The following is a 23,182-nucleotide window of genomic DNA, read 5'->3' as shown; positions in this document are numbered from 1 at the left end:
AAATTTTAAGTGATTCGGTTGAATAGTTTTTTTGGTTTCATCCCCGCCGTGTTCAAAAAGGTCGTTTCGAAATATTTGAGTTTAAAGTTTGAGGTACAGGAGCGCGCGGACCGCTCTCTACCTAGTTAATGGGCTGTAGAAGCTATAATATTGGGAATTTCCGCATCAAAGTTTCATAGTATATTATTAAGATACTATGTATACTTTCGAAATATCGAAAAAACAAAAAATCGATTTTTTGAAAATTCTAGACTACCGGGTACCCTTAAAGTACGAAGCATCCACCATATTCACCAGATTTTGCCTCTGAGGACGTCCATCTGTTTCCATAAAAAATGTATGCGTGGAAACGTTTTTCATGAAATGAGGAGGTTGTAACAGCTGGGGAAGCTGAATGGAATTCATAAATAGGAATCTGGTTGGAATAAGTGTATTGAAGTTCAGGGAGACCATACTGAGTAATAAAGTTTATTTCAAACCAAAAACTGCCTTATCCAAGGGCAAAATTTATGGAACAACCTAGAAGAAAACTTGCTACCTGAAGTCAGCCTTTGAAATTGAGTTGATTTCTGGTACTTGCGGTGCGACTAAGTAGTAAGTTTCTTTTTCAAATTGATTGCCGAAAACCGAAAAGAACTGTCTGAAACTACTTTTTGAGCGTACACGTAGGACAGTCAACATTTTTGGTAGCAAAATGAGTTGCAAATACGTTTCCCTTGCCATGTCTGGTTGCAGCTTAAGGTAAAGTACCTATTGCAACAACAATGTTGGTGCACTGCATATTTCTCCAATCGCATATTCTTTTGACATGTCAGACCAATCATCATCAGCGCCTTTGTAATTGCATGTAATCGACAATAAATTGCAGTCTAATCTCTTCCGGATGCGATTATAACTTATAAGCAAGCGCTCTTCTCTGGTGCTGTGCATCAATATAGCCATGCTTATATTATGTATGTACGAGTTACAAACATACATACACACAAAAGAGGCAAATGTGCGAAGGTTTTATGGAATTTTCAGCACATTGTCTTATTCAACGCTGCTCACTCGCCATTCCCCAGTCACCAGTCACCGCTCACAACACTCAACACTACATAGCTGGGTCGATTCTCAGGCATCTACTCGCTTATTGCCGCCGGTGTCAGTCAATTCGACTCGCCATTCTCACCAACGCATTATCCTTGTTGTTTGACGACGATGATCTCTTCAATATACACTTTGCGATGATGTAATGATTCGCATGCCATTCTCAAGGACTTAGTGAGCTGGAGTTGCTTGCGCTAAAGTACGGTGCAAATGCATTTTTTGTTGCGTTGTGCGCTTGTTGTTGTTGTTGTTACCGCTGCTTTGCTGTTGTTGCCTATTGTTTGGCAACTGAGTATAGCCACTGTTGCTTGCTTTTTGCTTGATTTGTTGCTTTTTACTTGCCATTCCGTTATTATGCTTGGCTTCTTCTTCCACTGGCTGCTGTTGGCGTTGATGATGAGGAGGTTGTGACCTATCTTTGTATCGTGTTAAGTGAGTATCGCTTGTTGTCACATTTTATGTGATTATAATTTTTTAAAAAGCTAAAACGCACAAAAGATAGAAGAAAGGTACATAGCGAAAGACAAAACGCTGCTACAGAAAAAAAGAGCGCACACAAAAAACATTCACAAAAAAAAAAAAAAAAATTCGAGCAGAAATGGAAAAGCCTCAGACGCTGCACTTTCCTTTCAATTATTTTGCAATCAAGTGAAATTTTCTCAAAGTATGCAGCAGCAACAGCTTCTTGACATTTTCTATATCTTTTCTTTAGCATTTTTGATATCCCATTTCTTTTTTCCAATTTTTTTCGCCCTTTACTGCTTTGTATTCGTACTTATATGCGTTGTGCGCGCGACACTTAGTGAATGCACCCCACTCCACAGTCTTTGCCTCGTATCTATGATACAAGCATCCAAGTAAGTAGTATGTGTGTATGTGCATCCACTCGCATACAAGCACTCCTCCGCATTGCCTCGTTTCATATCCTTGTCAGATTGGCGAGCACACTTCCCATTATCGCACGTCGAGGTCTTAGCGTTTTAATTGTGTCCTTAATTGTGGGGCGTTCCCGTGTATATTTCGCATTATGAGCGGGATATTATCTACGCCGACCCCACGTTTTTATTAGTGATACCATAAACATTTATAAATATCTCCACACAAATATAATGTATACAAGTGGATATGTGAAATTTACCTACAGTGAAAAACCAAATTACTCAGCAAACATTCAAGTAATGAACTGAAGTTTAATGCAATACTAGTCAGAAAGTCACTAGAACTGTACCAGTTGAAGAATGCGCAATTAGGATTTTAGGCAAAAAAAATTTCCTGTTAAATAAGAATAAGTTAATCGCTAAAGATACCTGTAATGAGGATTATATGAATATGAACCTTGGGGGAGGCAATCATCTGTGTAGTGAATTCTAAAAATTAGAAACTACAATATAAGATAACTGAATCACTACATATTATAAAACAAAGTCGCTTTTTCTGTCCCTATGTCCCCTTATACGCTTAAATCTTTAAAACTACACAACGGATTTTGATGCGGTTTTTTTTTTAAAGATAGATTGATTGAAGAGGAAGGTTTATATCTATATAATGTGAAGAAATATAATAAGGGGGCGTGGCAATCGGTCAAAATGTGGCAAAAACACATAATTTTTTTGTTTTCACGGCCATAAATCATAAACGAATCAACCAATTAAAATGAAACTTTCTTGAAGTTTAACTTTGAAATATTTACTTTCGTTCTGCATCAAAAAAAAAAATTGATTTATTTGTTATTTAACCAAAATTGTTTAAACAAAAGCAGCTCTTTTTCCAAAAAAAGCTGTTTGTGTGTTTGTTCGCTGTCAACCGAATGAAGCAACAGGCGTTAAGCGATAATCTCACCACACCTCATTAATGTTGAATTACATCGTACGGTGACTTATGTATGTATGTATTTACGCATCGCTCGCATTATTTCATTTCGGACGTATGTACATATGAATCTATGTATGTACTGAATTCCATGTAATTATATGTACATACAATTTTACAGCGAAATAAAACGCTATTTTCACGTTCTATATTAGTAAATCGCACATAATTAAAATACAGTTTTTGAATAGTTTTTATTGATTCGGAGCGCGTTTAGTTTGCTATCGATTTTTTTTTGTCATTTACTTTTTACGACAACTAATAGCTTATTTTCGAAGCGATTTCAACAAATAGGTACAACATTAATCCTTATCCAATTAAATACCTTAAATACATTGTTGTTTTCATATAGATCTATGTATATGGCTCTTTACAGCATATAATTAAAAACAAAATTTTTCAAGATATTATATCAGTAATTAGTAATTGAAATCTACCGGAAAAATTGCGTTAGCTGTTGCGTCATCCGGCATTGCCGCTACTCTTTTGGAAAGAGGCCGAACCACACACTCTACAATCAAGCACCCGCTGAAAATCGCCACCGATGATGATAACAGCGTCTGTAGTGTTTCTAGACAGAGCAATACAGGAAAATTGATGCGTGACTGCTCATTAATAGTCTGGGACGAAGCTACCATGTCAAACAAGACCTCTATGGAAGCACTGGATAGGACAATGCACGATTTGCGCAACAAAAATTCACCTATGGGTGGATGTACAATTCTGTTCTCAGGAGATTTCCGTCAAATCCTACCAGTTGTGACTCGAGGAACACGTGCTGACGAAATAAATGCTTCGCTAAAAAGATCCCACCTTTGGTCGCATGTCAATAAATTAGATCTTAAAACTAATATGAGGGTTTCGTCATCTTCACGTGAGAACAGGCTATTTCCAGAGATGCTGCTAAAAGTTGGCAATGGAGAATTAACACAAAGTGAGGGAAGGATTAACCTAGAAAACCTTTGTGTTTTGATAGACAACATCCAAGAGTTAGTCAACAATGTCTATCCAGACATTGATAACATAAGTTATAAGACAATATCTTGGTTTAAAGAAAGAGCTATTCTGTCACCAACTAACGAACAAGTAGATAAAGTAAATAACTTGATTATTTCAAAGATTGATGCGCCGACGAAAATATACTACTCGGTCGATACTGTTCTCGATTTGGAAGAAGCTGTTCAATTTCCTACAGAATTTCTAAATTCTTTAAAACCGTCTGGACTCCCTCCTCACAAAATGGAGCTGAAAATAGGTTGTCCTGTTATTTTATTAAGAAACCTAAGTCCACCTAAACTTTGCAATGGCACGCGTTTGCTGGTAAAATCACTGAAAACTTTCATAATAGAGTGCACAATACTCACAGGATGTGGTACCGGAGAAGATGTATTGATTCCCCGAATCCCTCTGATGCCATCGGATCTACCATTCCAATTTAAACGCTTACAATTTCCGGTAAAGACATCTTTTGCAATGACCATTAATAAATCTCAGGGTCAAACCTTCAACGTTGCAGGCTTAGATTTGAGTGTTGACTGTTTTTCACATGGCCAACTGTATGTCGCTCTTTCAAGAGTAATCTCTAGAAAAAACATGTTTGTATTGTCTAATGACAAGAAAGCTATGAACGTTGTATATAAAGACATTCTGTAATATAGTAATTGTTGTAAAAATAAAATAAATACATATGTAAAAATGCAAAAAGTTAATATGCAAAAATGTAGGGTATGAATTTAGATATCCCAAAGATAGCAGGAAATCTTCATGCTATAAAGAAAGGGGAATTGTTTTACTCCAAATTTAACGCGTGCGGGCCAAAACTACTGGATCGATTTTAATAATTTTTTCAGTGAGTGACATAGGGTATATATTTTATACCCGTGCGAAACTGGGCGGGTTGCTAGTACTTAAATAAAAGATAAAATGTAGATGGTGGGCCAAATAAGACCTACTAATGTTAAACATTTCTGGAACAACATCAAGACGCACACCACAAATAGGAGGAGCTCGGCCAAACACTCAAAAAGGGTGTACGCGCCAATTATATATATATTTACTATATAATGTTAAACAAAAATAACTTTTGCAATAATCATTTATTTTGGTTAATTGTTTTTATACATTGAATATATTTTATGGAAATTATGTTTGAAATATTACATCAGACAAATGTCCACCATTTTTCTCGATACAAAGATTGGCTCTTTTTAACGCGTTTTCCATTACACCACATAATGTTTCTGGTTGAAGGCTCAGTACTTCGTCTCGAATATTTTGCTTCAGCTGTCTAATAGTCTCTGGTTTATTAAGATACACTTTGTCTTTTAAATATCCCCATAAAAAGAAGCCGGTCGCAGTCAAATCTGGCGAACGAGGTGGCCAAGGGAAATCTGAATTTTTGGAAATCAGGCGTTTGCCAAAAATTTCACGCAGCAGGTCCATAGTTCGACTAGCAGTATGCGCAGTTGCTCCATCTTGTTGAAACCACAAATTAGGATACTGCTCCGCCATTGGCCGCAAAAAGTTTTCAATCAATGTTCTGTAAGAAGCTCCTGAAACCGATTCCGGTGTTTCATCCTCATTTTCGAAGAAATATGCACCGGTAACTCTAGTGGCCATAACACCGCACCAAACAGTACATTTAGACGGGTGCAACTGATATTGGCGTGTTGCTCTTGGATTTTCAAAGCCCCACAGTCTACAGTTTTGTTTGTTGACATAACCATTTAAATGGAAATGCGCTTCATCCGACATATGCCGAAATTTACGCTGCGTTAAAACAAGGGTCGTTGACAAGAATAGAAAAATTCGATAATTTTACCGCGTTGTGTTGTACTGTAGGGTTCCATAATAAATTTCCGACCATTCAATTATAACCTACAAAAAGAGCAAAACAAATATGTCAAAAAATAAAAAAGTTATTTGCGCATAAAATTTGTAGGTCTTATTTGGCCCACGCTGTATAATTGACGCTTACGCCCTTTTATGGGTGTTTGGCCGAACTCCTCCTCCTATTTGTGGTATGCGTCTTGTTGCTTATCCACAAATGGCTGGAATCTATAGTTCTCTGCCGTCTGTAGAGGGCTTTCTTATAAGAAGTCTTTTCTTGGCACAAATACACTCGGAGGCTTGCCATTGTCTGCCGAAAGGCGACCGCTAATATAAAAATCATTTTCTAGCAATTAGGGTTTAGTGCATGAGGTTTCGAACCTGGGCTCTTCCGAATGGTAGTCACGCAAATTCATATTTCAAGAAATATGTAATTTTTAGATATAAAATCATTTTTATTAGGTCGGGCGACAATTTTAAAGAAAATAAACAATTTTGTGTGTTTTTTTAATTCATAATAAAATATTTTTTAAGCATTTATTTATCAATTTTTATTTACTTTTTCAACTCGTCCAAAACTAGTGATTTTTGCCATAAACTGGACACAATTTTTTTAGCCCCTATTATGAAGTAGTTCATTAAGAATTACAATTCTGGTACAAAATTGACATTTCGTAGGACATTAATATGCTAAAACTGCCAGCTACTAACATTGAAAACAGGTAGCACGAATTTTTAGCTGCAAAACACTATCTTACTACAAACTTTTCAATGCTAGCAACTGGTACTTTTAAGTTGGTTATTTCAAATGCCAATTGTTCGCCTCTGCATTAGCATTACACCAGGCACTGTGAACTAGCCACCCAATACAAAATTATATGCCAATTTAGAAATTTTAGCCCAATTTGTGACGAAGATCCACAGTTTTGGACAAAAATATTTTCATTTCGTTTATTAATTCTCTGGTTACAAAAACCTTACAGACTAGAGGTACAAAAAGAGTTAAAGTACATATAAATAATATTTAAAAGTAATTTGATTCCAGCCTAGACATACGGAGGTTTACGTACCCGGAGGTCTACGCTCCTTAGGGATCGGACGGCTAAGCTGAGCTCTAAGCTACCGGGGGGGTCGGCAGGTTGCGGATCGCCGGAAGGCCTGCAGTAGCAGGGTAGTTGCGAATAAGTTTTTAACGAATAAGCAATCCCCGACAGGGAGCGGCTGAAACAGAGGGCGCGGCACAAAAGCTAGCTAGTCCAATGAAGTCTCAGTGACAAAGGCGAATAGACACCGCCCTTCAATAACTATGTGTCCCCTTCATCATGCGTGGGCATGGTGAACATACAAAAACCCAGAAGCGTCTGACTCACAGTGAGCGGCTTTCTGGTCAGCGTCTGCTCTCCTAGTTGGAGCGGCTGTATTCACACCATCACACACGGAGTGTGATGTAACAAGCGGAAATGGCAACGAAACGGATATAGATTTTGACAAACGAATTGGATTAGAACACTTCGGGCTGACGGATACAACAGTCTGTTACCTTAGTACACAGGAGTGAAATCCTGTAGAAACGGCTCTCAGGTTAATGTTGTAGACCGCCTCCGTCCTGTTAAACCCGTGGCGGGTCTTCAAGTACGTTCAAAGCTACGTCGCCATTAAGTTAGCGGTACAGGCTCAGATGAGAAATTCCTGACTTATGCCATCCTGGCTCTGAACGCAACAGCTCATAAGGCTTTGCGTCAACCCTTGCGCGGCCTCCCTGCATAGCATAGATAACCGCGGGGATAACACGGCAACTGTACATCGAGCGGTGATAGCGGCTTGAAGCGGGGACCCAAATACGATGAATACAAAAACTCAACAGACAATTAAGCAAATGATGTCAATACAGCAAAGAGGATCACCTGGATACGAAGGCTTGGAAGCTTTCCGAAGGAAAAGTAAGATCCAACATTCGCCCCCACGGACTTTTGGGGAAAAAAGCAGACCCACCGAGAGGGCTGACGTCTCTCTGACACCGTCCTTACCTGAAGCAAGTGAACGACAAGCGCTTGACACTCCCACAGGTGAACAAGGCCTACATCCCGGAAAAAACTCACCGAAACAGGAGTTTATAGCGAAGATGAGGATAGGTGAAGAAGAAGCTCTCGCGAAGTGCCGCCTCACTCTTAAGAAAATGAAGCTGGCAATGCAGAAACAGAAAAATATAAGCAGCGATGTAAAGTCCGGAGTATCCGAGTTAGACGAGCTCTTCGACATTATCGAAAGTCTACGACGAAATTGGACAAAAGCGGAAGAAGAGGCCGAGAAATCAAGGGCGGCGAAACCACCAGAAGCACAAACTGCGACAAGCGACCTGATGACCCCGACTGCTGCATCATCAAAGCGGAGGGCATCCAGCCCGGTAGAGCAAGGGGCGAAGAAAAAGGTATGCGAGACTGGTAAGACGGAGTGGCAAACCGTGACAAGAAAGAAGACGAAGAAACAAGACGTAGAAACAAAAACCAAGCAGAGACCCCAGACAAGAAAAGGCGAAAGGAAAATTAAAAGACGGTCAGAAGCGGTACTCTTCAAACCAGCAGAAGGACGAAGCTACGCTGAAGTTTTGCAAAACCTCCGGCAGTATGTTAAGTCAGATGAAAACCGGGTGGAAGTTCGAGCAATAAGGAAAACGAAAACGGGCGCGCTTCTCCTTGAACTTGGCAAAGGCGCAAAAGCCGGCCCAGAATTCCATGAAACTTTGAGGGGCAAGATGAGAGACATAGCCTCCGTGAACGAGTTGAAGAATAAATCAACAATAGAAATACGAGATCTAGACTCGCTGACTACAGCAGACGAAGTTGTAACAGCAGTAAACCGAATACTAGACGAAACCAATGTGGAAACCATGGTTAAGCTATCAGCACCAAACAGCCGAGAACAGCTAAGAGCGTACGTGACGTTAACCTCTGAAAACGCGGGCAAAATTCTCCAGAAGGAACGAATAAAGATCGGATGGATCAATTGCAAAATGAGGCTCTGCATTGACAAAAAGAAATGCTACCGATGCTTTGAAACCGGACACTTACAATGGGAGTGTAAGGGGCCTGATAGAAAAGGTAAAGGCCTGTGTATACGATGCGGGAAGCCAGGGCACAAAATCAAGGAATGCAGCAACCCACCAGACTGTTGTATATGCCGCGATAAAGGTCTTGCCTACACTGACCACATTCTAGGGTCAGCTAGATGCCTAGCATACAGCGAAAATATGTCGAAATGATAAAAATTCTTCAAGGCAACATGCACAGATGCACTACCGCAGATTTACTCCTACCACAAATCATGCTGGAACATGAAGTAGACATAGCAGTACTAAGCGAACAGTACGCCTCTCCAAGTGCTGGCTGGTTTATAGAAGACCTCTCTTCTACAGCAGCAATATGGTGCAAGGAAATTTCCAAGCTCCATGTGACGAATAGCGGAGCAGGAAATGGATACGTCTGGATAGCGAGCCATCGCCTCACAATCATAAGCTGCTACCTTACGCCAAGTGATACCATCGCGGGTTTCCAAGCTAAATTGGAAAATATTGAAGATTTAGCTCGCCAAATAAGCGGAAATCTCATCATCGCCGGAGACTTTAACTCCAAGGCCATGGAATGGGGTAGTCGAACAACAAATTCGAGAGGCCAACGAATATTAGACATGGCCGCAAGACTAGGGCTCGTCGTTGCAAACGTGGGCAACAAAGCAACCTTTCGAAGACCTGGCTGTGAAGGCACAATACCGGACATAACTCTAGTGTCTGAGAGTTACGCTAGTAATATACGGGAATGGACAGTTCTTGAGGACTACAATGGCAGTGATCACCAGTACATCACCTACTGTGTTGGAGAGACAAATACAAGCGCAACGAAATACAACAAAAGCTCACGAAAATGGAACGCAAGAAAGCTCGATAGACCAAAGCTCATCGCCAAAATTGACGAAAACGAGTCAAACCATGAAGAGCCAAATAGCGCCAGACTAAAAATACAGATAACCCTGAGAAGGTTAACGCAAGCGTGCTCAGCAGCAATGCCCAGGATAAAAGGCGCACACCCGAAGAAGTCCGTGTACTGGTGGACAGATGAAATCTGCGGTCTGAGGCAAATATGCATCAAAAAAAGGAGGAAGTACACAAGAGCACGTAGAACAGGTCTCGCCATAGAAGAGCACGCCGAATACAAAGAGGCAAAACGCATCTTAAAGACGGTCATCCAGAAGAGCAAGAAAGAAAAATGGGAGGAGCTAAGACGCGATATAAACCAAAACCCCTGGGGACTAGGATATAAAATCGTGCTAAATAAGCTAGGGGCAAGGCAGCGCCCTCCTGAACTTAGCGAAGCCACTATGGAAAACATAGTGAATACACTCTTCCCTACGCACGACCTCAGAGCAGATAGGGAATACATAGAAGAAAACGACTTGCCACCGTCTTTCACGGTAGAGGAATTGAAGGCAGCAGCAGCAACCCTCAAAAATAACAAAGCGCCAGGTCCTGACGGAATCCCATCGGAGGTGCTGAAAGTCATCGCAAACGAACGTCCGCAAGTACTGCTAAACATGTATAATGTCTGCTTATGTGAATGAATCTTCCCAAAAATCTGGAAGAGGCAAAAGCTAGTTCTCATAAGCAAAGGTAAAGGAGACACGGAAGCCCCATCAGCGTACCGCCCCTTGTGCATGCTCGACACGACAGGGAAACTGTTAGAAAGACTGCTGAAGCCACGAATAGCAGCAGCGATAAGCAAATCGGGTGGCCTCTCAGATAGGCAACACGGTTTTAGGCAACGCAGGTCGACAACCGGAGCAATTGAGGATGTAGTGAAGAGTGTAGAAAAAGCACGGAGCAGAAATCACTTCTCCCGACCGATCGTGCTCTTAGCCACGATTGACGTAAGAAACGCCTTCAACAGCGCAAGATGGGAGGATATGATTGACGCACTTGAGAAGCGTTACAAAATACCTCAATACCTGATGAAGATGATCCGTAGCTACCTCAAAGATCGTGTACTCATTTACGACACAAGTAGAGGACAACGGACAAAAGTGCTAACTTCAGGTGCGGCCCAAGGTTCAATCTTAGGCCCTGATCTCTGGAACGTCAGCTACGACGGCATCTTCAACATCGATATGCCCGACGAATGTTATCTAGTGGGATATGCGGATGATGTTGCAGCAGTAATTACCGCACGCGATTTAGATGCGGCAAGACGGAAACTCTCACAGACGTTGATAAGAATCAAGACATGGCTCGACTCGCACGACCTTAGCTTGGCTCCGGAAAAGACGGAACTAATTCTACTTACGAGGGCGCGCATACCTCTAGAAGTAATAATGCCGGTCTACACGGAGAATATAAGGACTTCAAAAGTGATGAAATACCTGGGCATCAGACTTGACAACAAGCTGACTTACTGGGCACAAATCCAACACGCTGCTGAAAAATCTGCCAAAATAATCACAAACTTATCACGATTAATGGCTAATATCGGAGGCCCCATCGCAAGCAGGCGGAAGCTGCTCATGGACACAACGATATCCATCTTGCTATACGGCTGTGAAGTATGGGCGGACACACTCAAATCAGAATGTCGTCGGAAGATTCTTGCCAAGGCCCAAAGGACTGCTGCCCTCCGCGTTGCCTCAGCTTACCGCACGGTATCGGAAGCAGCAGTACTTATCATTAGCGGTACGATACCCATAGATCTCCTAGCGAGGGAACGAAAAGAACTATGGGACCTCAAAAAGAGCGAGACAAATGACACAGACGACCACACATGCGACCGCACAAATACCAGAAGGCAACAAGCTCGAGCACGCACACTCCAAATATGGCAAGAGCGCTGGGCGTCAGAGGCGAAAGGAAAATGGACAAAGAGACTGATACCAAACATAGATAAATGGTATGACAGGAAATTCGGTGAGGTGAACTATTACATCACCCAGATGCTATCTGGACATGGGTACTTTTATAAATACCTCAACAAAATAGGGAAAGCAGAAACTGCTGAATGCATCTACGGAGATGCACCCATTGACGATGCTGATCACACATTTTTCAAATGTGAGAGGTGGACATCAGAGCGCAAAGCAATAGAAGATAGGCTAGGCCCCTTAAAAGCAGACAACATCATCCAAAAAATGGTCGAAAGTGCAGAAAGCTGGCAATTTATTGACACGTACGTGGAGCGCATCCTACGTGCCAAGAAATTTGACATGGATAGAGATGATCAATATACATACATCCATCCTACCTGAGTAGAAGATGAGCCGATAGCGTGATGCTGGCTCCAAAATTGGCGACCCTGGACGCAGGGGGAGTAGAAAAGGCTTCTTTCTGAACAGAACGCCTACTTGGATCTCCTCTGCCTACGATGAAATACTACCGTAGTCCCGGGGCAGAGGAAACATCCGGGAAGGAATGGGGAGGGATTGTTTTAGTGGCTACACCATTCGACGCAGTAGACGACGGTTACTGTAAGTGCGAAGGCATTTTGAACCCTACCTCACCGCCAAAAAAAAAAAAAAAAAAAAAAAGCCTAGACATAATGAGATCTAGGAATGGTGAAATTAAGATCAAGATTATTAAAAAATATATTAATTTCATTATGCACTTAATTTAAATAATTTGATTTAAAAATGTTAATGCTTGTGTGCAAGGGAAAGTGAAAACGCAGAGCCATATCAGAAATATCGAAACTTATCATCTCCAGTAGATCTAGATAATCAATGCTACCACAGACAATAAATAAATAAACAGCGGTGAGTGTATTATTCGTCCTGCGGAAATTGATTTTAAATTATAATAGAGGTGGCTCGTTAAAATGAAGAGTTTGCAAAGCAAACTGGACAAATCTCCGTTGAACTCTTTCGATTCTTTTAACTAAAGCGTACTCCACCTCCCTTGACCACCCTTGAGAAATGTAAAGTCCTTTCGTTGCAGAAAACAGCTAAAAAAGAGGAATCCTAAGTCAAAAATAACATCTAGACCTGAAAATTCAGTTACAGTGGAAAGGTTCGCCGGTAAGAAATTACAATCGGCCCGTCAGCCTCTAAAGTAATGGAATCCCTTTACCTCAAAAGAATGATGCCTATAATTGAAGAGCGAAATATAATCCCAAATCACCAATAGGGTTTCAGGAAAAAACACAGTACCATCGAACAAGACCGTAAACTAATTAACAGCATGCATAAAACATTAGAACAAAAAAAAAATATTGCACATCTTTCTCGATATAGCTCAATCCTTTGACCGCGCATTGTATGATGGCTTACTCTATAAAATAAAAGACACTCTTCCAATAAATGATTACATATTTATTAAGTCCTAAGCCGAAAATAGATATTGCTTTGTCAAACAAGGCGAGAAACAGTCTGAACTATGTGAAAGTTCAGCTGATGTGCCCCAAGGAAGCATAATGTGCCCCATCCTATACTTTCTATACACATACGATCTTCCAGCTTCTGAAGAAACCATAGTCGGAACGTTTGCCGATGACACTGTCGCACTCACAATTGACTCCCACCCCCGTGTGGCCCCCCACAAAAACTACAGAAAGGATTTGTTAAATAACTCACTGGTTGAAAGAGGGCGCATTAAGACAAATGAGACAAAATCTTCCCAAGTGACTTTTATATTACATCGAAAAACTTACCCACCCGGTAAGCTCAATAATACATCTATCCCCCAATACATGAAAAACCCATATTTTCACCAAACGGAAGGCTCTAGAAATAAAACTCAGAAGCTTATATTAGTTACTAAATCGGAGTTCTCATGTATCTCTCGAAAGTAAGCTCCTACTTTACTCAGCTTCAAACCGATATGGACATATGACATTAAATTTTGGGGCTCTGCAGCTAACTCCAATATCGAAATACTTCAAAGATTCCAGTCACAAGCCCTCAGAATGATATCAAACGCCACTTATTATATCACAAATGCACAATTTCATCTTGATTTCAAAGTACCACATCACATCACACAACACATGACACCAATCGCACTCAAATCCTCTTGCCACAGAAATAATTGCAAGCCCCATAACCTTCACCAGACTTAAGAAAAAATCTACAAAAGACCTTATATGATAATATATAAGTTAAATTATTGCGCATAAAATTAGTAAATGGTTGCATCACAGGGTGTATTCCATAAATGCTTTTTCTCTTAAATAAATTAAATAGTTTTAAGTAAAAGTATTGCTAAATGAAATAGATTAAAAAAAAACAGAATGAAAAGGTTATCACTGAAACTGAGGCCTATATTGAGGCAATTGTTACAGCAGAGCTGGAATGATTGCGTTGTTCTTGATGGAAATGCCGTTGATGAAGAAAGCTCAGAACCTTATAGCCCATGGGATAAGCCAAGCCAAGCGGATGTACAACTTTAGCGAATGTCATGTGGAATTATTACTGGTATTATGAAGTCGAGCTGGTCGACGAGGAAAGCTACCCCGAAATATTTCAAATAATAAATAATATTTCACTTAGAAATGCTTTTTGAATTAAAAAGGGTTTTCCGTTAATTTTCAGAATTCTGGTGTTTAAATCATCATCCGTACTACTAAAATCAAAACACCTTGGTATTATTGCTAGAAGCTGCACTAAAATTTTAAAACTCTGAAGATATTGAGGCAGAGAGGTGATGCATATTAGAGGCATAAATTTGGAAATTGCACCCACTTCAATGGAAATTTAGGTTCTCATCAACAAAGACGAGTTCTAAAATATTATTTAATTTATTAATGAAACAGTTTATTTGAACTAGTTTGACTCTATCAAGTAAATTAATCACGTGGGAATGATTAATAACGATAGGTATAGGGATTCTAGCTTGAAGCAGATAAGACCACACAATTTTGTTGAGGTTAAGATCACTGAGGATGCAAAACTGGCTATCCTAAATTTTATCACAAATACTTAATATGTTTATAACATGAGCATTATACAAATATTGAATATATATAAATATTGAATATATATAAATATATATATATAATAGGCGCGTACACCTCTATTTGGGTGTTTGGCCGAGCTCCTCCTCCTATTTGTGTTGTGCGTCTTGATGTTGCTCCACAAATGGAGGGGCCTACAGTTTCAAGCCGACTCCGAATGGCAGATATTTTTATAAATACTACTTGGTAAAATACAAACATCCAAACACAAACAATATTTCACCAAACTTGCCATACATACATACACATAATTGATCAAGCACAGAATCGTTATTCATCAGTTGTACTAAAAAATGAGTAAATTACGTTCTAATCGATCAAAATAGAGCCCACTTAGCAAAGTCCCATTTTGTTTGAGCCACGATCTTTGCGATAGGTTTCGAATAAATTTGAATAAAAAAATGTATTTAGCATGACCTCTGATTCTTCACTATCGAAAAAGTACGAGTATGACTTCTGCCATCAAATATCAGATTGCTTGCTGAGCGGTTTGGCTTTCACTGCATGGTTTGTAAATTTTGTTTGAGACGTATGTATGTATGTATGCATTGAAAAATCTTATTTGAATATTTGTAAGGGACTATATTATGCAGATGTTGTTGGCAATCTTTCTACACATACATACATGTAATTTCTCGTACATATATACAATTTACTAACAATATTGCGCCTTTTGTACTTCATATAAAATTGAAAATTCCTTTTGCGCATGTTGATGGCATGTGGAAATATGCTGCTTGTGGCCTCATATACTCGTATTTGGACATATAAGTGCATGCACATATGTATATACTTTTAGCCATAATAGCCTTTGCTTAAATATTGTGTTGCAATTTTACTAAAAACCAGATTTTGATTTCTATTTATATTATTCTATACGAAAAACAAAAAAAAATTTGATCAAAAAGAATACCGTTTTGGCATAATTATGACAACAATTTTCGTATTAGGATACATTCCTGTGTAAGAGCCTATCACTTTGAAGGATGCGCTTCAATTTTCTTCGACAATCTGGACATATTAGGTTTCGTATAGATTTGCCAAAAAAGGAGATGATTTAACGATTTGTCGGAATAGGACTTGGACTATCCTTCCTGGGCATCGCATTCGATTTCTGTATTCAGTGAAAGAACAGCCCGTCTTAAAAATACCCCATATATTCTAATTTAAATTAGTTTATACTATTCATCTACATGTCATATACACCAACTTTTCCAAAAGAGCTTCAAAGAGACATGAAAGGAAGACATCCCAGCTACTGCAATTTTGAGAGATGGCTGCTGGCGTAGATAGTAATTTACTCCAACGATCTATCACTGAACCGAAGCCTTCCGCTACCTGACCATTACATAGTGTTTCAAGTTGAATGTTAAAAGTGGCCGATATTTGCTAATATAAATATGGAGTGTAGAATAATTCTTTTTTAATTTTTTCTTTAACCAATTAAAAAGGCCATACATTTTGTTTGGAAAATTACTTTTGCTCAATTTAAAGTAAATTATTTGGGAAAATAATACTAAAATAAGAATCAATTTAGTTTTGCTCGATATGACCACCTTTTGCCTTGACAATGTCCTTGAGATGGTCCAGAAACGAGTCGCAAGCTGCCCGAATTTGATTTACTGGTATTTTGTTGGCTCACTCGGGGACAATGGCTTTTAAAAGCCATTGTGTGGACGTTATGTAGTTCGGAACGTTGTTTTTAGCCATTCTTGGTCCACTCGAGCTTTGTGAGACGGTGCCGAGACCTGTTGAATCGTCCGTAGTCTGCCACCGAAATGTTTGTCTGTCCACAGCTTTAATGCAACCTCCAGAATACTTTCCCGATAATATTTCGCATTTACCTTGACGCCAGGCGCGATGAAAACGAATGGAGAGCGCTCATCTGCGGTTCCAGCGACCCAAACCATTACCAGCTGCGGGTGCTGCCTCCTGGTGGCCAATCGATGATTCAAATTATCATAAAAACCCTATCGTTTTGGGAGTTTACGAATTGCTCAATTTGAGAAATTTTCTCTTCAGAAAACACAATGTTCGGAAATAGACCTCTTTTGGTCAAGCGAAGTAACTCCTTCGTTCTTTCAAGTCTGACTTGTTGCTGCTTTGGTGTGAGATCATGTGCCGTTTGGATCTTGTAAGGCTTGACTTTGAGATCATTTTTCAGTATTCAGCGGATACTACAGTCAGATATTTTCAGTGCTTTCGCCATTTGATTGCCAGTTCATCGGAGATTTCACTCAAGTCGCTTCTTAACTTTTTGAGCCATTTCACGTGACGTTCCAGTGTTTTGATGACCACCTCTATGACGTTTCGCGATGCTACCAGTATCATTGCAAAGAGTAATGGTGCGATAAATAAAAACTTTATTTACTTTAAGGTGCTCGAGCTCACGAGCAATAGTTGGTTGTGATTTTCCAGCCAAATATTATGCGTTTCCAGCTATTACGTTTGATATCCATTACTTATTTTCTTTATTCGCGTTTACTCTCCACAGAATGCTTCCGTGCGCTTGTGAACCATTCTCTGGATTGACATTTAGCCTACTAACAGACAGCTGACAGTCTGAAGTTGGTTACACTTCGCACCCTGCACCCTATACTATGGTAGATAATTTCATGGTATTTATATTTTTATCCAGCATATGTCCACCCCGGCTACGAGCTACATGACCCATTGGATCAGCCCAATTTTTGACTACTTTTCACAATAAATCTGATCGTATAGCGTTAAGTGGCTAAATGACATAATCGACACTCTTTACACATGATGCAGAGTGGATGCCAATTGTACCATTGGGGTGTAAGGCAGATCACCTCCGCGTGGTGTACTCTGGATAGCGCCAAATGATCTGAGGCCTAAGCGGCCTTTCTGACAACCTGAACGGTGACGACCCCTGCATTCGCCTTTGGATTAATCCATCTTTTTTTTACGTTTTGGAATCTTTCTGGCCCTCGTTTTGGAATCTTTCTGTGCTGGTAGTTGGGGCATTCTGCCACCTGAGTATGTTAGGGTGAAACTTAACAGAAATGGTTGGTGGGCTAATGCCGTAACCGCCTCCGTCCCGTTAAAAGCTTGGCAGGCCTCGGAGTACGTTCCAAACTCGCCGCCATTGGGTTGGCGGTGTACTATAGGTGCGGTTGAGATGTCTCCCGTCTTTGCGTCCGGCCTGGCTCTGAGCGCTGTGGCGACCAAAATGTTTCTCAGCTATCTGAGAAACATTATCAGACGCCAAATAGAGCAAAAAATCGTTAGGTTCTTGACGGTACAGTGACATCGTTGCTATATCTTTCGGCGGAAAAGCGTCTCCCTACAATTCACTGTAAATTCAATTTGACCAATGGGAACTGTAACAGACTTACGTTAGAATTAACTAAAGTATACTTAAACAAACTTTGAATTATGATATTTCCAATGAAGAAGTGTCTTCTCTCTTCTTCTACCATATCCGGCAGATACCGCCCCGTATAATTTCAAGGTTGGAGGGCTTGTATCCGTGGGTCATGACCTAGCCAGCGATATTGCTAAGTTTTCACTTGCTGCCAAGTGTCTTTGGAGTTCCAAATGTTTTACAGATTATCCTTTCGTCATCATATCTGATATTCGTCGCGCTCAACGTATAAAACTCCATGATATTGTGGTACAATAAAATATTTTTTCGAACACTTCAAGCAAAATATACGTCTATTACCCAAAACTTACAAGAAAAGAATTTTTAAGTACGAGGGCAGTTCAATAAGCACCTGTCTTTGATGACAGAGGGCGTTCCTGGTTGCTGTGTGCAGCTGTCTATCAAACTATGACGGCAAAGTAAATTTCAGACTGTTTGATAGGTTAGTTTAGGATTTGGCAGTTATTCGAGTAAGACGTGTCCACGGCAGTATTCTCGCTGATTGACGAATGAAAGTGCGCCTAGTAACAGAGGCTATGGGTATGTCGACCGGAATGGCAATTAATATTTTACATGATAAATTGGCGATGAAAAAATTGTGGGCACGATGGGTGCCGCGATTGCTTACGGTGGACAACAAGCAATACTACAGTGAGTTACTAGACCGTATTCACAAAAAATTGAAGGAGACACGGTCGCATTTGGAAAAGGAAAATACTGTTTCACTACGATAACGCATCAGCACATTGATCCGAAGTTCTTGCCCCCAAACTGCATGAATTGCGTTGTGAATTGCTGCCGCACCTCCCGATTCACCCGATCTGGCTCCTTTGCGACTTTTTCTTGTTCCCCACCAATAGGAAATGGCTCACGGGGAAAAAAATTTAGTTCCAACAAGGAAGTCATCGGTGAGACAGATGAGTATTTTGAAGAGTTCGACAAATCCTATTTTTTCGAGAGGTTAAAAAAATGGCCGGAGAGTTTGGAGAGGTGTATCTTTCTAAAAGGGGACTATGTTGAAAAAAAAAATTTTTTGTTTTTTTGAAAAAATGGCGTCGTCATTTCTTACATATTTCCGCGTAGTTGAGAATGGTGAGAATGAATGAGTTATGTAAATTCCTTATCCCAGCTCACACATATCACTTAAGTAAATGTAAAAGTAACTCCACTTAATCAGCTACACTTCAACAACTTAATTACTCATTTAACACTCCAAAAACTAATTCGGTTAGTTGCTGAAGTCAGGCAGGAAAATTTCTTTGCCCAAGTAGTAAACATATTACACAATAAAACGCAAATTAAGTATGCGCCATGACTTAGGAGGTCAACCAACCGTTACAAGGTTACAAGAAAATTAACATAACTGTCAATTGGTGGGGATTTGGGATTGGTGGAATTTATTGTTTCAAGTGTCAAGAATACTATTTACAAGTTAAACTAACGAAATTAACAATACATTTGTATGTCTGTACTTTCAGTAGCATCGTTGCCCTTGTAAGAAGGCGAAACGAGCAGTGGGTGATATTTTATTGACAATTTCCGCTAGATAGTAAACCAAAATAATACTTCAAAATAATACTATAGCAAAATGTCGTAAATCGGAGTAGTTGGTAAACTCATAACAAATATGTAGATAGAATAGCCACAGCTTAGAAGGTTTCATATTTAATTTAAGTGCTTTAAGTCGTAAAACCAATTGTACAAAAATTTTGAAGCTTTATTGCCTGGTTTCACCAATCTATTTTAGAAATTTTCAGGCTGTCAAATTTAAAACACAACAATTACAATACGAAACTTTGATATTTACAATTTTTAAATCTTTATAAATGTAGGTTCAAAATTGGTGTCACAAAAAGTTGCTTTGGCTTCACTTTTTACCGGACCTTTTTGACTTAACGGCCGCCGTAGCCGAATGGGTTGGTGCGTGATTACCATTCGGAAGTCCCAGAGAGAACGTTGGTTCGAGTCTCGGTGAAACACCAAAATTAATAAAAACATTTTTCTAATAGCGGTCGCCCCTCGGCAGGCAATGGCAAACCTCCGAGTGTATTTCTGCCATGAAAAAGCTCCTCATAAAAATATCTGCTGTTCGGAGTCGGCTTGAAACTGTAGGTCCCTCCATTTGTGGAACAACATCAAGACGCACACCACAAATAGGAGGAGGAGCTCGGCCAGACACCTAACAGAAGTGTACGCGCCAATTATTTATTTATTTTTATTTTTAATACTAACTACTGAGCCAATCATGGGAATAATTCAAGAATTTTATTCCGAATATTTCTTAAATTACAAAATAAGAAGCTTGGAATTGTCAACCCATTAATATAAGATAAAAAAGAAATTGAAACAGCTACAAGTAAAATTAGAGATGAAAATATTGTTTTTGTGAGCCCCGAAGAGGCACTCCAATTTGCCAAAGTATCTGTCTTATACTTCCTTTAAAACATTGTAACTGGTGATGAAACGTGGTGTTTCCAACATGAACCTAAAACTAACCATCAAAGTGCCGAATGGAAGGCCCCAGACGAGCCACCACAGAAAAAATCGCGTTTGGAGAAATTAAAAATAAAGTCGATGCTTATTTGTTTTTACGATTCCAAGGGAATTGTCCACAAAGAGTTCGTGCCAACGGACAAAAACCGTCAATGCAATTTTCTATCTTGGCATTTTGAAGCGTTTGTTACATCGCATTTGTCGAATTCGCCCTGAATACCGTGAAGGTATGATAATGGACGAACTCACTGATTCAACTGATTTTTTTTGACTAGGAATCGCATTTTAACCATCAATCACTTACCATATTCGCCTGATATGCCTCCTGTGACTTCTATCTATTCGGAAAATTGTATTTGGCCATGAAAGGAAAACGTTTTGCGTCCGTAGAGGCTGTTAAAAAAGTTTGTACCGACATCCTGAAGGACATTCCGATTAATGACCGGAAATACTCTTTCGAAAAGCGTTTAGATCGCGCAAAACAGTGTATCGAGGTCAGAAGGGAACTTTTTTGTATAAATAAACTCAAAGTTCTCAAAACGAAGCTCCTGTCGTTTCTATTTAGCTCAGTCTTGTTTATTTTGGACTCCACTTTGTATATTTCTTTTCGACGAGGAAGTCATATACATACGTATTGATCAGAATGTTTTTGTTGAGCCAGGCTGATTTGCTGAGATGATAGTCTTTACCCGGAATATATCAATAAAGTGTTTAATACTGTATGTCGTTCAAAGAGAGATAAAATGAGTACAAATTCTGTCGAGTCCGCTTAGGTGCCTAAAAGCGAACTAAAAGAAAAAATCTGCTAAAGTTATAATAGCCAATACTCAATTATTTCTCAAATAAATATTGTATTATACTTCGTTACTATAGTTCAGGGAAAGAGCAAAGGGAATTACTCAAAGTCGGTGCATTTTGAAGAGAGTCTTCTACAATTGGTCCGAGACGTAGGTCCATCTAAATTGATATACAATAGCTTTAGTAAATATTCGTTTGGAGAACGTAATGGGGGAATCATCTCAGCACTTCACCTCAGCTGGCCCCTTTCAGATTGCCCCCTTTCAGCTGACTTTGAGTTAATTAAGTAAGCCGAGTATTAGCCGACGGCACAATGTGCTTATTGCAATACAGCAATTTTCTAAGATTTTGTAATAAATCTTTAATTGTTACCATTTACAATCTCTCTCCCCTTTCCTTCTTTTTTCACCTTTTTTCTAACTAATTGTATCATAATGGCCTCTAAATTACTAGCTATCTAACTAGCCATTCCTGGTTGCTATATGTACTTACTCTATGCAAATTTGTAAAATAGGTCATCTCTGCTGTACGGCCGCGGAATTATATTGTCGCTCTTTTAAAACATTTCAAGAACCACGAAAAAAGTTTGTCTGGCATGCTGGCTGGCGAAAAACCTAGGGTGCTACAAATTGCGCTTTGTTTATGGCAAAGGTTCGAAAATATCTGTAGTTAGCCCTGCTTTATTGTCTGTGTGTATGCTTTGAATATCGCAATTGGATATTCCACTTTATGATATGTTTCATGAACTTAACGCCAATGTATGATTTTTGTTTTGGGACAGAAGTGGCATGCCACTCGATAAAGTTCTGATAAATTATGCCCTGTTATCTTTCTCACGACGTGCCCTTTCGGAATGTGGAAAATCATTTCATTGTTCTCGACCCTTTCTATTGCCTCATTGTCTGTATAAGGCTACTACTACGCCCACCTATATTTGTGTAAGGTTGCACAGCCTCAAGATATTTCGGTCTTCTCATGGATATATTCATTTCTATTTCTTTGAGAGATTTTTGCTCTGTTGGCTAAGCTCCCTATATTTTTTCACTTAAGTCCTTAAGGGCATGAATCCACTTTTGTTAAATAACTAAAAAGTAGTGTCTATATATTTGTAGTTCCATGAGCATTTACTGCACGCAATAATCTTACCTTTGTTCGTTTTTCCTTTGGTTATTCTGTTGTGGTCAGTCAAGCGCATTTGATTTGTATCTCTTTCGACATTTGAGTTTGAATTTTTATCTGTGAGCAAGTGCAGCTGATACACCACCACCACCATCGCCACCTCGACAAGCAAATTATATAAAAGCAAAGTATGATACTTAGCGTCATACAGCAAAGTACTTGGATGGGCAAAAAAGGACATTTAAGCTCATTGAGACAAATTAACATTTGACACGAATCACGTGGGACAAATGCTGGTAATAAAAATAAGCATAGGTACTTATATATGTACACACTTACACCACATTTGCAAAAATACAAATTGTATTTAGAAGATTCTGACAAATATATGTAAGTGTGTAGGCGTATAAGTATCTAAGTAACTATATGCCCACTTAAGTAACTGTTGTGGGGTGTTGCTAAGCTGCTTATGCATCGCATAGCTTCTATCCTTAGGAGGTGTGCAAATGAAGTCATCTGTCAAACACCCAACTACACATACAACCACTAGAAGTCTTCGCTACGCCATCGCTTAGTGCTTTGTATGGAGTACTGTGGAGGTTGTTGGTACTTTTTT

General features: G+C 39.5%; 1 protein-coding gene across 1 annotated transcript; it reads left to right on the top strand.

The window, feature by feature from the left end:
- The first annotated feature begins 7,963 nt into the window (after positions 1–7,963).
- Positions 7,964–10,398, top strand: LOC128864739 (uncharacterized). The gene is made up of 2 exons (XM_054104493.1): positions 7,964–8,228; positions 9,062–10,398. The coding sequence occupies exons 1-2, from the start codon at positions 7,964–7,966 to the stop codon at positions 10,396–10,398; spliced, it is 1,602 nt and encodes a 533-aa protein (XP_053960468.1).
- Positions 10,399–23,182: the final 12,784 nt, after the last annotated feature.

The sequence above is a fragment of the Anastrepha ludens genome, chromosome 5 (genome assembly GCF_028408465.1).
Source record: "Anastrepha ludens isolate Willacy chromosome 5, idAnaLude1.1, whole genome shotgun sequence".
Lineage (NCBI taxonomy): Eukaryota > Metazoa > Arthropoda > Insecta > Diptera > Tephritidae > Anastrepha > Anastrepha ludens.
Note: the sequence above shows the minus strand (reverse complement) of the source record. Positions and strands in the feature narration are given on the sequence as shown.

Excerpts from the sequence above, each read along its gene's own strand:
- LOC128864739 (XM_054104493.1), top strand. The coding sequence starts at position 7,964 with ATGAAGCTGGCAATGCAGAAACAGAAAAATATAAGCAGCGATGTAAAG. Across the intron at positions 8,229-9,061 it reads GAAAAAGGTATGCGAGACTG|GCAACATGCACAGATGCACT; the intron begins GTAAGACGGAGT and ends AAATTCTTCAAG.